This window comes from Medicago truncatula, chromosome 8 (genome assembly GCF_003473485.1).
Source record: "Medicago truncatula cultivar Jemalong A17 chromosome 8, MtrunA17r5.0-ANR, whole genome shotgun sequence".
NCBI classification, from domain to species: domain Eukaryota; kingdom Viridiplantae; phylum Streptophyta; class Magnoliopsida; order Fabales; family Fabaceae; genus Medicago; species Medicago truncatula.
This window is the reverse complement of record NC_053049.1, coordinates 23,768,052-23,783,981: the sequence shown is the minus strand read 5'-3', so window position 1 is coordinate 23,783,981 and position 15,930 is coordinate 23,768,052. Positions and strand designations below refer to the sequence as shown.

The 15,930-nt window shown below is 33.9% G+C and overlaps 1 protein-coding gene across 1 annotated transcript; it reads left to right on the top strand.

Annotated features, from left to right (window-relative positions):
• The first annotated feature begins 2,130 nt into the window (after nucleotides 1-2,130).
• On the top strand, nucleotides 2,131-9,480 carry LOC25501237 (choline transporter protein 1). The gene is made up of 10 exons (XM_013589951.3): nucleotides 2,131-2,562; nucleotides 3,375-3,733; nucleotides 3,810-3,955; nucleotides 4,179-4,362; nucleotides 5,017-5,090; nucleotides 5,195-5,308; nucleotides 5,664-6,020; nucleotides 6,394-6,654; nucleotides 6,776-7,003; nucleotides 9,044-9,480. The coding sequence occupies exons 1-10, from the start codon at nucleotides 2,375-2,377 to the stop codon at nucleotides 9,236-9,238; spliced, it is 2,106 nt and encodes a 701-aa protein (XP_013445405.1). The 5' UTR covers nucleotides 2,131-2,374; the 3' UTR covers nucleotides 9,239-9,480.
• The last annotated feature ends 6,450 nt before the right edge of the window (nucleotides 9,481-15,930 follow it).

Here is a 15,930-nt window from a genome sequence, read left to right as displayed (position 1 = left end):
ACTACTTAAGTAACGCATGTGTCAAGCACTGCGTGAGTTAACTCACGTAGCCATTAGCACATGCGTGAGTTAAGTAAAGCTGCACAAGTTAACTCACGCAGCGCTACTTAAGTTACGCATAAGACTCAACGTACGCATGTTAAGTCACGCAGCGTGACTTAACTTGCACAAGGGTAATTTGGGCTATGCTGCAGGGCGCGAGCGAAAAGTGCAGGGGGAAGAGCAAAATTCCTACCATTTTTGTTTTTTTTTTTTGGTACAAAAGAGGGTCTGAGGCCCAAAAGATAGAGAACAAAAAAACTAAATTACACGCAGATTCCTAGGCATGCAAGCCCCAGAAATATCATCATAAATGAGTCTTTATAGTTCACTAGGTGGAGACTCCAAAACTACCAAATTCCAAGAATCCAAGGATAGGCTAAAATTTGCCAGCCAGTCAACACATTTGTTGTCTTTCCGCCAAGTGTGAATAACCTGAGTATGCCAATCTCGCTGAAGGATCTTATGAATACGTCGAACTAGAGAAGGGATGGTTCCATTGATCTTGCAATTGTTAGTAACCATATCAATAAGAACTTTTGAGTCACTCTCAACAATCACGTGAGATAAACCCTCACTCCAAGCCATATCAAACCCCAAATAAAGACCCCACATCTCAGCATGTAGAGCATCACAAATTCCAATTTTACGACTAAATCTTTTGATCCATCTTCCATTAGTTTAACATAAACATGTAAGAATTGATTATATTTTTTTATGAAGCCCATCAAACTGTCATTATTGGTCCATATGAGTCAGATATAAATTCTTTTTAAATTTAACTTAATGAGTGTCCTTTTCCTAATCCAAGCGGCAAAATCTCTAATTTAATTCAAATTTTAAAGGAGTATTATTTAAGAAAATTTCCCATAACGGCTTGTCTTTGGCCTCATTCCAATTCATCCAACCATTCACAAATCAGATCTTGTTCTCATATCATCTCAATGGAGAGTCCTTCAAGGGTACTCATTTTATCTACTAAAAAGCGTTAATAATTTTTTCTTTTTGTTGAATAATTGGGAGCAAAAGCATCCACCCCTAGATTAATAGCCCCGAGGGAAACCAATACAATTCAAATCTTCCATAAGAGGCATTATAGTAAAATCTGCAACATTAACAAAATCTTAGCTAACTTTATAAATTTTTGTAGTAAAACATATATATTTACTCAGAATACACAGTAATTAAACACCCCATTTTAGTATAAAAAATTTAAATTCTAAATTAATTTTGCTTTGTAGTCTATACTTAATCATGAGTACCTTAAGGTAGATGTATGCTTTTGTTCGTTTAGTAAACAAAAACCAACAATGGAGTGATCTAAGCAATAGAAGACATGTTCTTTTAAGAAAAATATCAAAGATTCAATTTTTAACTCTTATATTTTAATTTAACAAAAAACTTTCATATTTCAAAAAAATTTCAATTGTACATCGAGAATTACATTATACTCTCTCTGTCCCTTATTAGATGACCTATTTGATAATGTACACTTCTGACCTGACATATTTTGAGTGTATTTTTATACTAATATACAAAGATAAATAATACTCCCTCCGTCGCGCAATAGATGATCAATTTGAAAATGTGTAATTTTGACCTAACTTACTTTGACCATATTTTTCTACTAATATACAAAGATAAATAATATCATATAAGATATTGTTAGATTTGTCTCGATGAGTATTTTCAAAATATCAAATTTTCATAATTTTTTCTAATATATAATTCAAAATATTTAAGCTCAAAACCATGCATTGACATGCGTAATAAGGTCAACTGTGTCAAGTATTGTGGGACGGAGGGAGTATCATATAAGATGTTGTTGGATTCGTCTCGATGAATATTTTCAAATTATTAAATTTTCATAATTTTTTTAAATATATAATTAAAGATATTAAATATAAAAAATATGTATTGATATATGTGTCAAGTCAACTAAATCATCTAATATGTCCCACAAGTTTTCCATAAAAATGACGAAGTAGTAATGATACATTCATTACGCACACAATATTGCACTTTGCGGTTTAAGAAGACCAGTGGAACATTAATAAAACACCTAGTTAGATGTGTTCGAGAAGCACACAAAACACGGAAAAGAAAAAGCAAAGAAAAAAAAAACATTCACTTTAGAAAATCTCTGTCTTAATATTAATCTCTTTTTTCATTATATTAACCCAAATCTAAACCACTTTGCTTTTTCACACACCCTTTTCACACTTCCCTAGCTACCTCATTCTCTACTAACCCCTTTCATCTTCTTCATCTTCTACTACACTCATTGAAGCAAAACTTGTTAATTTGCATATACATAGTTGATTGATAATTGAAAATGAGGGGTCCATTAGGTGCAGTGATAGGAAGCTATACATCAAGTGATGGAGTTACTCAAATGGGTGGTGGAATCATTAAGCATAATAGAAAATGTAGAGATATCACTGCTCTTGTTTTCTTTATTGCTTTTTGGATTGCAATGATTGTTAATTCCAGTTTTGGTTTTAACCAAGGAAACCCACTTAGGTAAAAAAAGTTCAACATTGTGTGTATGTTCTTCTGTTATTTGGTGTTTCTGCAATTGGCAAGTTTTGATTTTTATTGCAAATTTTAATACATCTGGTACTTTCTCTTGATGGGTTTTTTTTTTATTTTTTTATTTGAGATTATTTTTAAGGAAAGTTTGTAAATGGATGCATTTTTCTTCCTAGGGGTCCATGATTTTCAATTTTTCTCTTTTTAGTCATTTATTATTTTACTTAATTAAGGATGATGCTTCAGTTCAGATTGCATGAAATTATGATTTTATTCAACATTTATGTCAAATTATTAATTTTTGATTTTGACTAATGTACTGGGTCTATTAGCTATTACAGTACTCGTTCAAGAAGGGATCAATCTTTTTGTTTGGTTGGTTAGCTATAATGGCTGGTTAAGAATTTGGGCCCTGTTTGGATAAACGACTTAATTAAGAGTTTATAGTAGAAAAGCTTATCATATAAGTGCTTATGTGTATGCCCTTTATATAACAAAAGATAAAATAAAGTCAAACTGTTTTTATAAGCTATCCTGGAGAGCTTATGAAAATAAGCTGAAAACAGCTTATGAACATGTCATAAGCAGTTAACACAGTCTCTCCCAAACAGTCTCAGAAGTGCTTATGCTAGTTGGTAAACTCAAATAAGCCAATTCAAGCAGGCCCGTATACTAGGAAGTAGGGCTTGAATGTGTAGCAGGATGTGGCAAATGATTTTTATTCTCTTTTTTGTTGTGAAAATTATGTAATTTTTTTTTTTTTTTTTATATCAGTGTCTCACTAGCAATATGATTTACTGCAGGCTTACTTATGGGCTGGACTACAAAGGTAATGTGTGCGGTGACAAGCATGCACATCCCGGCCTTGGTGAATTGGAGATCAGATATTGGCAGAATCCTAACCAAGTTTATCAGACTGGATTGAAGGATAGCCAATTCAAACTAGTCAATGCTCGTAGCATATGCTTGTCGGAATGCCCTATTCCTGCTGATGATTCTCTTAAATGGGTGTGTGATTATCCTGAAGGAGATATCCGTCTTTCCATGGAAGATTGGATCAAGAGTGACTATGATTATTATCAGTTCCTTACACCTGATATGAGAAACTCCTCTCTTCAACTTCAGGGTCCATGTTATCCTGTTATATTTCCTAGTGTAAATGGTGAGTAAACTGGTGCACATTGATGTTTTTACCCTTTCGACAACGTGTAATTCTGAAAGAGTATTTTTCTTTCTAGTTTACTGGAGTTGCCAGTTTATTGCTCGACCATCAAATACATCACTGAAGCATTGGGAGCAGATGGGTGGAGTTAGCATCAATGAAGACATTGTTATTGATAAATCAATTCACAAGTCTATTAATTCTCGATCAGCTGTCTTGAAGGTTAAATTTTTTCAACTTCCTACTACTTTTATTGGTGTTCTGATTGTAACTTTGTACAAGGAAGGCGTAACAATGCAATATCAACATTGTATGTTAGTGTCAAAAGAGAAGATAAGAAATTGAAGGAAGCAAAAAAATCGTGGCAGGGACCCTATGCATATTCAGCGTCATGTATATTATTGTAGGCTGTAGAATTAAAATGTGTTTCAATTTGTATTTACAGAGGTACATGGCTGACATAGGAAAGGCATGGCCTGTGCTGATTGTTTGTGGAGGGATTTTACCTCTTTTTCTGTCTGTGATTTGGCTGATGATGATCCGGCATTTTGTTGCTGCAATGCCGTGGATAACAGTGGTTCTCTTTAATGTTCTAATAATAGCAGTCACAATGTTCTTCTACATAAAAGGTTAGGATCTCTCATGGCCTATTTCAGTATTTCTAGAGTCAAATATGTGCCCTCTTATGAAAGTATCGTTATACCGTTGTAAAAAAATAAATATGAACATCCTTCTGAATTAACTTTTTATTCTTTTCTACGTTCTACGTGTTTTATGTGTAATGTGGAGTATGCTTGATGATTTTCAGTTTTATTCTTGTAGATTGAACTTTGACCATAATTATAATTCTGTTCATATCTTGTTGGTTATTCTAGTTTAAACCTATTCTTATATTATTCTGTTAAAACTTATTTAGCGAATTTGTCCCAAATTATGTGTCGTTTTAGAATATAAAGAATATCCAAAAATGAGTATCGTTTTGCTTTTTGGATGTGACATTAATTTTTTTCTTCCAATTCTACCCCCAAATCAATATTGTCTACATCGCTTTCAAGCCATCATACTCCACTAAACATTTGTGACAATGATTAGTAAGGATAATTTTATAAAATTGCAGCATTCTTTCATTCATTTACAGCTTTTCTCAATCTATTTGCAAAGACTTAGAACAACACTTATTTTGTGACTGAGGTAGTAATATTTTAGTTTCTTTATCTGGATTTTGGGCAACCGTCCGTCAATCAAACATTAATACTGAGTTGATTTTTCTTACAAATTTTCAGCTGGATGGATTGGAAATGATGCTATTTCTCCCATCATTGGTGAGCATGATCCTTACATTAATGTATTTGGGAGGGTGAGTAACATCCTATTGTGGAAAAGAATTGAAGTTTTCTCAAATCTTTAATGACTGGACAATATTTTGCATGTATACATCTAACAAAATGATTTCACTTTCAGGAGTTAACTCATCTACGTGCTGTCACTGTACTTATGACCGTTGTCATGGCTGTTTCCGTTCTCACTTCAATTGCTATTGTACGGCGCATCCTTATGGCAACATCTGTCCTCAAGGCAAGCATCACTTTGTGATATCCAATTATTAAATTATTTTCTTATTATTGTTTTTTGATTTCTCAAAACTTTCTGTGCTGGTTTAAGATACATAGCATGATTCTGATGATGCAGAATTCCTTTCATTAAACTATTTTCTTATTTTTGCCACTTTTGTGATCCTACCTCCATGTGTTGCGTTGAGTTTGCACATCCAGTTAACACAATGTTAAACAACATTTTCACAGAACTCTTAAACATAACTTGTCGAAAAACAACAGTGTTCAAGCCACTAATAACTGAAATAATTATGCTGCATTCCTTCAATTACCTGAGTCAGACAATTTAATTGGTATAATTCTAACTTTGTTCACAGGTTGCTGCAAAAGTAATTGGAGAAGTTCAAGCACTCATAATTTTTCCAATCATCCCATATGCTATTCTTGCCGTGTTTTACATGATTTGGACTTCAGCTGCTCTCCATTTATTCAGCTCTGGCCAGATTGTTCAGAACGACTGCAACTCTAACTGCTGCACGTATGATCTTGTGGCAAAACGGGTGAACTGTGACCGCTGTTGTGGATATAGCATTCATTACACACCACATATTGGAATTTCCATACTTTTTCACCTATTTGGGTGCTATTGGGCCACACAATTTTTCATAGCAAGCTCCTCAACAGTGGTTGCTGGGTCTGTCGCCTCTTATTACTGGGCCCACGGTGAAACATCTGTAAGTTGCTATATGGCTCAGAAGTTTTTCCTCATTGGTAAAAGATGTATTATGACGATATTAAAACACGGCTCATTGTGCGACAGATATAAAAAAATGTGTTTAATAATCAGATTGCTGAACTGCTTACATCAACAACTCGGCAAATTTGAGCTAATATTGAATAACGTGTTCCCATCAAAAGTAACAATATTTTAATAGTTTTCTTAATATGTGTAAGTAACCATAAAACGCAACTAAAAAGAAACAGAGGCGGGTATTTATTTTGGCCGACTTGAACAAGACCGTCTACTGATTAAGCTTTTTAATTTTGATACTTGCAAATTTCTCTGTTGTCCAAGTCATTAAATGGAATTTATATTTCTCAATGCAGCATGAAATTCCATTTCTGTCAGTCTTTTCCTCCATGAAAAGGCTTATGCGTTACAGTCTCGGATCTGTGGCTCTTGGTTCTCTGATAGTGTCATTTGTAGAATCAATCCGGTTTTTGCTTGAATCTCTTCGTCGCAAACTAAAAGTATCTAGCCATATGCATAGCAGCTGGATAGGCAAGGCTGCACACCAATCTTCTCAATGTTTTCTCAGGTGTATTGAGTGGACAATCAAATCAGTAAATCGAAATGCTTATATCATGGTAACTTTTGTTAATCTACATTATTTACCATAAAGCATAATTTTATGATGCCCGCAGATTGTTATATATATTGTTTTGACTTTTCTGATGTTAACTGTGATTATCTTCTTGATGCTTGCAGATTGCTATAACTGGCAACAGTTTCTTTAGTGCGTCTTCTATAGCAACAGATTTGATCATGAATAACATTCTAAAGATTGGGCGTCTTAATGTGATCGGAGATGTCATTTTGTTCCTTGGAAAACTGTGTGTCAGCCTCTCAAGTTCCGTGTTTGCATTCCTCATGTTAGACACACACAAGTACAGTTCTGGCCATAACAAGACCTCATCCCCACTCTTCCCTGTTGTGGTATGTCTTGTTTATAATCATATATTTTAATGTCAAATCCATATATTTTAGAAATTAGACATTGTTTTGAAACTCAAGAATAGTTCAAAACCATTTTGATCCTACATTAGCTCATGCTTTGCACCATCAAATTGTATGGTGCAAATGAAAGATTACAAGAGTATAAACACAGATATACATTAACGGGCTTATGCATTCTATGCTTAGAACTCTAACACGCTCCCTCAAGCTGGAGCATATAGATCATATGCACCGAGCTTGTTTCCGATAAACTCAGTTCGATAACTCATGAGACTAGGTGAGATTATCGGCTAGTTGAATATTAGAATAACTGTAATTAGTGACAATATAACCAGATATAACTTTTTCTCTAACTAAATGACAACCCACTTCAATGATTATTCCTTTGTAAAAATCGGGTTGGAAGCAATATGAAGAGCAACCTAAATATCGCAAAACAACTTCATTTGAAAACCTCAATAAATTTTTGCTCATGAACTAGTTGTGTGATCCAGACGAGCTCACATGTGACGCCATACCAACATATCTACCCTTAACTCTAGATCTAACAATAATCTCAAGCTTCTTATTTTCCAAGCAAGGGTGACAGACTGCTGTTAGGACGAGGTTCCTTTGGTTGCTCAGGCAAGATGTCGACATTGTGAGCAAGAGTAACACGAGGAGGACATCCATTCATTTTGAAGCACCTCTCCTTTGTGTGCCCACTTCCTATGACAGTAAGTGCTTGTAGGGTGAGATGCCTTGATGCTGCCTCAATGATCACCACCTTGTTCTTCTCTAGGGCTACATTGAGCATTGGCTGAAACTGAAGTAAAAGAACCCTTTGACGAAGGTTGATTAATTTGTCATCAACAGAGTATTATAAGCATTGAAGCCATTGGTGTTAAAATTTTTGGCTTGATTCCACCACACAGAAAGATTCTTAGTTGGTGTAGATGTTGCGATGAGACGGATTATAAGACTGGCATTAACATTTTGATCATCATTCTGTTCCTAAGTTTCCTTGTCCTTCTTCAATTCTTAAACCCCTTTCCAATAACACCACTTTTGAACAGTTTTAGACCTTGGACCATAATTAGAGGATCCCATTAATTTTTTTTTTCTTACAATAACACCACTTTTGAACAGCTTTAGACCATGGACCATAGTCAGAGGAGCCCATTAATTTTTCTTTTGCACTGCTAGGAGTAGATATGAAACCAGAGAAAGAGACCGACTTGTTGGATTAGTAAGAATTAGTCATTTTTAGGCATAACGAAGTGTCTGAAAAACCAAATAAGAGCACAACAAACAGTAGTGGTTCATGGAAGCTGGCCGGAGTTCCGGCAGCGATGGTGGTTGAAACTGACTACTGGGGCAGGCTCATAACAGTGATTACAATTGTGGTGGCAGACATGTGGCAGAGAAGAGTATATCTGGTCGAAATTGAACAGGGTCGATGGAGGTACTGGCAGTGCGTGAGAATTCTTTTCAGTGCTGCGTTTGATTGGCTGGCCAGAAGTGGCGAGGCAATGGTGCGCCGGAGGTGGGAGTCAACGTGCACCTGAGGAACAAAACATGTTGCCATAAAAGAAATTTTTTAAATTACTTTTCATTATTTACAAATGAGAGACAAGAGTATATATACATTTACACTAATGGGCTTATGGGCTCTATGTTTTTTGACAAAATGGACTGAATACTTGGAACTCGTAAACTATCTACATAAGGACAAAACTTACATCTAGATGATTGTATCATCAGCATCAAGTTCTCAAATCAAACAATGGCACGTAGTTACCTGTTTCTAACTTAGCTGCTTTCTCGCAATGTATGTTATTTAATGTTGAACAAATAGACCCCATTTCATTGTTTGTTTCAAAGTAGTTGATTACTTGAACATAAGAAACGTAACATAATTTTTTTTTTCTCACTTGTAATATTAGAACAAAATATATTGAAATCATGCATGCATTCACCATCAAATGTGAATTCTAAAACTATTGTCAGAACTTTTATATTTGGTGTATTGTAATGCAGGTATGCTGGGCTCTTGGATATACTGTTGCAACACTATTCTTTGCAGTGGTGGAGATGTCAATTGATACAATAGTTCTCTCATTCTGCCAAGATTCTGAAGAACACCAAGGGACAGCACAGTATGCTCCACCCCTTCTCATGGAAACTCTCGGTAACCAAAACGAGACGAATAGACTTACCCAAGGATCACAATGAAACTAGTATAATTTTGGTGATTATAACAACATTTAGATTTTCATTAAGGTGCTTATTTTTGCCACCATAGTTCTGTTCTGTTCTTACTTCCCTTGTAAATATGTTTATATATCATTGCTGGTAAAAGGTGGCATCGTTTGGGTTACCTTTTGGCAAATGGATTGATAACTTTGTGAGGATTTTGAGAATTTTGAGTAGGTATATGTACCTTTTCCATGATAAGAAAATCCCCCTTTATGTTCTTTCTTCCCTCAAAAAACAACTAGGTTCACAATAATAGCATTACTATTTTACGAATCTCACAAAAAGGGGTTCCTAATCATATTAATGTGACATAACTTTAAGCAACTTTATGATATGATAGTATGATACCTAGGACTTACACCAAAACCAAATATTTCTCCATCTTTAACCAAAAATACACCAAGAAATGAAGCATGGACACTCCTCGGTTAAGGCGTGTCCCGGTGTCGGACACGTGTTGCGTCTGACACCGACACTTATAATTACACTGAACTATGTGATTTTCTCAAATTATTAGGGGTGTCGACATGTCAGTGTCTGTATATGTTTGGATTAATGTTGGATTGTTGAAGCTCTAACCTTTGCCAAAATCATGATGGCTCACCGTAATTCTAACAATCTCACAACCAATCCAAACATGCACTAATACTAATACTCTAATAGTAAGGTAGTTGTGGAGGATAACCATATTGCTCAGGGGCAACAGTAGGATCATAATGTGGAGGAATATAACCATAATTATTATACTGATAACAGGGCATTGGTGGAGGAGGAGGATGGAATCCACTTTGATATTGTGGGTAAGCAGTGGCCATTGACCTATCCATAGGTTTATAATTGCTGCCACTGCCATATTGTTCCTCACTATTCATCCAGCAAAGCTTTACTTCTTTTTCATGTTTGGCTATCTTCCCTGAAATTGTAGCTTAACCTTATCATCATCGTAAAAATTATATACATTTCAGCATTTGATAAGAAAAATTATAAAAATAGTTGATAATTTTGTCTCTTAACTAATGTACTTAGTTTTACCCCTCGTTTCAAAGTGACATGTTTTTTGTCTCTACATTTGTAACTCAGTAACATGTGCCATTAGAACACATATTAGCATTTTCATTTTAAAATATATATCATTTGCGGTTTTTGAAAAACAATTTTAATACACTTTTGCAATCTGAGACTTAGAAAACAGGAACCACACATGATTTAAAAAAGTAAGGGAAAAAAACACACAATGCATGTTTAAAAGAGGAACTAAAACCATTTTTTTATAAGACAAAAATATATTTGATCCAAAATAAAAATGTCGACTATAAATAAAGGGATTAAATATATTTTTCATGTCTCATTTCTCTTAAATAAAATTAGGTTTTAGTCTTCAATTAAAAGTGACATGTTTTTGTCTCCTAAATTTTAAAATCTGCATTGTTTGTGGTTTTTAAATAACAATTTTGGTACTCTTGTTGAGCTTCACTGAGTTGGATCATAACACCGGTTTAAGAGCAATCACACAAACACCGCATCTTCGCTAAGAACTTTAAGACAATTGATTTATGAATTATCGCATTTATAAATTGCATAACCTAAACTTTTGCATTCAATGTGAGACAAAGGTTTCTTTCAAAACAATAATTCCTATAATAAAAGAATAATTCATATACATAGCTCCAACTAAAATAATTATTGAAAGAGCAAAGCATTTATGGGAGGGTTGGAAATCTGCCAATAGAAAGAGGCAAATGGTGCAGCAAACTGTTACAACAGCTGCTGTTACGCTGCCATCAGCTGTGCAGAATGTGAACAGCAGCATTGCAGATGTTCGGTGGTAGAAACCGAGGCGTGGAAGAGTGAAATGCAACGTCCATGCCTCTTTTTCGACTTCTATGAATAGGTGTGGTATTGGAATATGCATTCATGATGAAGAGGGGCAGTCCGTGCGTGCCAAAACTTTATGGTTCTCACCAATGTGCTTAGTGGATATCGAAGAAGCTCTTGGATTGTATCATGCTATGCGGTGGGTTAATGAATTACGGCTATCAAATGTGGATTTTGAAGTTGACTCGAAGCGAGTGGCTGACTACTTTAATCGAGGCGCCGGAGATATCACCGAATCTGAAGCTATTATGGATAGCAATATACAATTTTGTTCCACAAATTTAACAAACTCTCGAGGAGGCAAGCGAACGTAGTTGCCCATAAATTAGCTCAGACAGTTACTTCCTCACATAGCTTCCGTATTTATAATGATGTACCACTTTGTATAATCGATTTAATTGTTAATGAAATGCTATAAGCTTATTTTTCTAAAAAAAAAAAAACTAAACAATTATTGTTTTTGAAAACAACAATTCCTATACCCAATAAAAGGTTCTTAACTGTGGTTCATTTATATATTCTCATCAAGACAGTCATTGTTTTCGATCAAAATTCCTATAGTTTAACAGACCTATACTCAATAAAAGAACCATTCTAATTTATATGAAGACCTCCAAGACAAGGTTCAGGATCAAAATTGTAATTTCATTTGTTGATTTTAACATCCATGTACACAACAACTTTGTGAACATGAATCAATGGATCAACAAGTAGAAAAATCAGGATCTTACATTTCAACGCACAAATTTGATATTTGCTATGCCACCATATGTGGAAATAAACCATCAAAGTACATTACATGTATAAACACCAAATCCATAGTATGAACCTAAATAATGCAAAGCAGTCACACTAAATTCATAACATGAACCTAAATTTATAACACTCACACTCAATTGCACTCTATATTTTCACCCAGACTTTAAATTAGAAACTGCGAGTCTCTGTGTGAAAACATATAGTGCAGTGGAGTATGACAACTCTATAAACTAATATATAAAAATAATATTAAAATAAAATATCTTTGTCCTCAAAGCAAACGTCTTTGTGCTGCCCCTAATTTTTGTCCCTGTTTTTTTCCTTGTTTATTTCAGTTGCAAGGTTGGGACGAGTTTTGTCCACCCCTATTTCTAACCTCTTAAATAATCCCTAGAAATGCTAGGCAAACTGCTATTTCTTCTCCAATAAAGATCTGCCATGCCAGCCAAGTGGGTTGTAACCCGCCCTGACTCGCCCGATGAGTTCTATTATTTGATGGGCGAAAGTACCTTTCTATACCAAAGGTAAAGATCAATGATATCGATCAAGTATCTGAAAATTCTCTTCACATCTTGCACATAACCCTACTGCAGAGACTGTATCCGGCCTACTTGTAATCAAGTATAGAAATGATCCAATCATGCCTTTAAATTCTTTTTCAGATATTTGCCATCAACACTTCTTTAAGTTAATTTAAGTGTCATCAACACTTAAATTTTGTACTAAGTGTTCATTTTTTTTTTTATTTTACTTACTCTCCTTGGAAATAGGTACACGCGTTAATTTCCTTGTCATTGTTTAATATTAAGTTTGGGATTGCATATGAAATTAGCAACATTCTACCTTTTGGGTAGGGATACTACAGAACTAAGAGACACACGTCTGTTTTAAAAAATGAAAATATAGAGCCATTAATCCGTAAAAGTATGGTCTCTTAAAAAAATTAAAAGAAAAATAAATAGTTCTCCTAGTACCTAGTTTGATTGGCATGTCAGCTTGGTGATTAGTTTGTTTATTATCCTAGGGAAAAGTAGTAGGTATCTAACTTCTATTTAGCCTATTTCCGTAAATGTCCCATATTTGCTTAAGTCACGTTATTAACCTTAAATCCTTAAAAGTGGGTGTTTTTTGTATTAATTTTAAGGTTAAATATCTTATTGGTCCCTATATTTAGCGCGACTTTGAAGAATAGTCCTTACATTTTAATAAATGTTTTTAAAATCTTCATATTTTTACTCCGTTAGTACAATTGGTCATTGCCGTTTATTTTTGATGACTGGGCTAACGACATCTATGTGGCATCTTCCGTTAGCCCAGTCATCAAAAATAGACGGCAAGGACCAATTGTACTAACGGAGTAAAAATGTGGAGATTTTAAAAACATTTATTAAAATGTAAGGACCATTCTTTAAAATCGCGCTAAATGTAGGGACCAATAACATATTTAACTCTAATTTTAATTAGTTGTTTAAAATGTCTTCAATCCTATAGTTAAATGGCATGTGTATGTTGATTAAGTGACTTCCCTTAATCCATGATTAGAGGATTAATGATCTTGAGTGAAAACTTTGTGTTTAGCTAGCATCTTTATGGTAATTTTCTTGGACCTATCGAGACTAAAGTCTTCGGTAGATAAGTATTTTTTGAGGAAGAATGCGCAAGTAACACCGGTGGTCCCATTGCCGTTTTGAGATTTTTATTATTCAAGGAGATTTGTTAATTTACTGCATATTTTTATTTAACAAGTATGTTCTTTGAGGACAAGCATCTATTTAGGTTTGGAGTTATGACAACAGTCTGTCGTGCCATATTTTTAGTGTATTTTAGGAGTGGTTTGCACTTTTTTTTAGTAAATTTATTTATGTTTTAGTTGAGTTTTGTAATGAATTATAGAAATGATTATGAAAAGAGGGAACTGCTTAAAAGGCCTTGAAACCGGCTTGAATTCACCATAATAAGGAATATTTGGAAAAGAGAAATGATATTTTAATTTTTTGACAACTTTCTCTCTTATACTCACATTATATTTTTATTCTCTCTCTTCCTTTTTTTTTTTTTCTTTATATTATTTTGGACCAATGAGAAAGGAGAAAATAAAAGTTGTCATAAATAGTTGTACGTATATCATTACTCATTCGAAAATACTTAAAAAGTTGTCACTCAAAGTTGGGTTATAAGCTTATAGTCTAGTTCGACATGTACACTAAAAAAAATCTCTTCGAAAATTATCAAAAACGTTGCTAAAAAAGACTGTTTTATGGCAGTGTTCGAAGGCCTAAATCATTCAAATTCAAATAACTTCCATATTAGAAGTGTCCAGAAGAAACTTGAGAGTTAGTTGCATCAAATACATATTCGTCTAAGAAGGCAACAGTCAGATTCGTAGACAAGAACAAACTTGCAAAGAAAATATAAATAGTTTGAGAGATATGTGTCAAGGTCTCCATGTGCAAGTGTAATAAGGCCCTCTGCGCAAACTTAGAGTGGCCTCAAAATTTGCAAAAAAAAAAAAAAAAACATTTCTACCTGCGGATAAAATTCGTCACTAAATGTTATTTTTTGTAGGTAAAAGTCCGGAAGACAACAATTTTACTGCCAATTATGCATTGTTCATAGGTAAATGTCTATTTATCTGTAGATAAAAATCATGCTTAAATTGTGCCTCATATATTTTAACTAAATTTAGTTGTCTATCATTATTAATAGTGTTGGACATTTTTTTTTAAATGAAATTTGTAAAGATTATAATAGAGCCTCCGAATTGTTGGAGATGTTCTTGTGTGTCATACATGCAAACTTAGAAGTTGTTTTCTTTATTTTAGGCTTGTTCTCCATGCTAGGGAGTTCACTTCTACTTTTATTCAAGACAATTTCATCAAAAAAATATATACTTATGAACTAACAACCTGTTACCTACTGTTTTTTTTATTTTAAGAAAACCTGTTACATACTATTGAACTTGTTGGAAACACGATATTAACTTGCCATTCGAAATTTGAACACGTAATTGTTAAAGCAGAAACAGTACTCCCACATGTATTAAATATATATTACATGAAATATTACTGTTTTTTGGAATCTAAAACAGTTAATTAACGTAATGGCCTCTTGGGAAAAATCACAATCTTAGTCACAAAAGCATTCTGTTATAAATTATAATAAACGAACTATTGTACCTCATCTTTACTTAGACTATTGCTAAATGAGTTGGAGTTAGCAACACCTCACCCCTGCATGCCATGAATTGACATAATATATATATATATATATATATATTTAACATATAAATTTGGTAACTCAAAATCTCACATCAATGAAGTTTAAATTTGTGGGATAAATAATAATGGCAACTTAACAATTAATGCATAATTCAAATCATAAAACTAAATTATCTCCAACCAAAACAATTGATAACAAAACACACTATCTAAAGACTAGGAACACATAATATATGAATGAATCATTGAGAAGTTAATTTTTAAGATTGATTGTGGACACGTTGAATGTTTAAAGACCTTAATCAAGGAGATTTAGGTTAGGTTAATGTAAAATTAACACTCATAATCAAACGGTAATTACTTCATTCAAGAAATTCATATATCACAATTAAATTGTTGAAAGTAAAAGGATAAGGGAAAGAAAAACATTGAGATTTATAGAGGTTCTCCCTTTTCTTCCTCACTAGGGATATGTCCTCTCTTCGTAGAAGAATATGTATCATTTACGAGCTTCTAGTATGATGAAAATGTTTACAAGTGTATGAATACAAAGATTCTTTCGATTCCTAATGTTCTATGCTAAGCAATCACACAAGATCCAATCTTCAAAACCTCTTGAATTTGGACAGCCATAAGATCTTCGAACCTCAAGCTTGCATGCAATCCTTTGAACTTCTACTTTGAGAATTCGTCTTTGCTATGCCTCCGCTTCGATCTCCTTGAATCTTGGATTGTTGAGAAACAACCCCCATAATTACCTTTGGAGGTGAAAAGTGTCTTCCTTTTCTTTAGATCCATGATGCTCCACTAAGATCC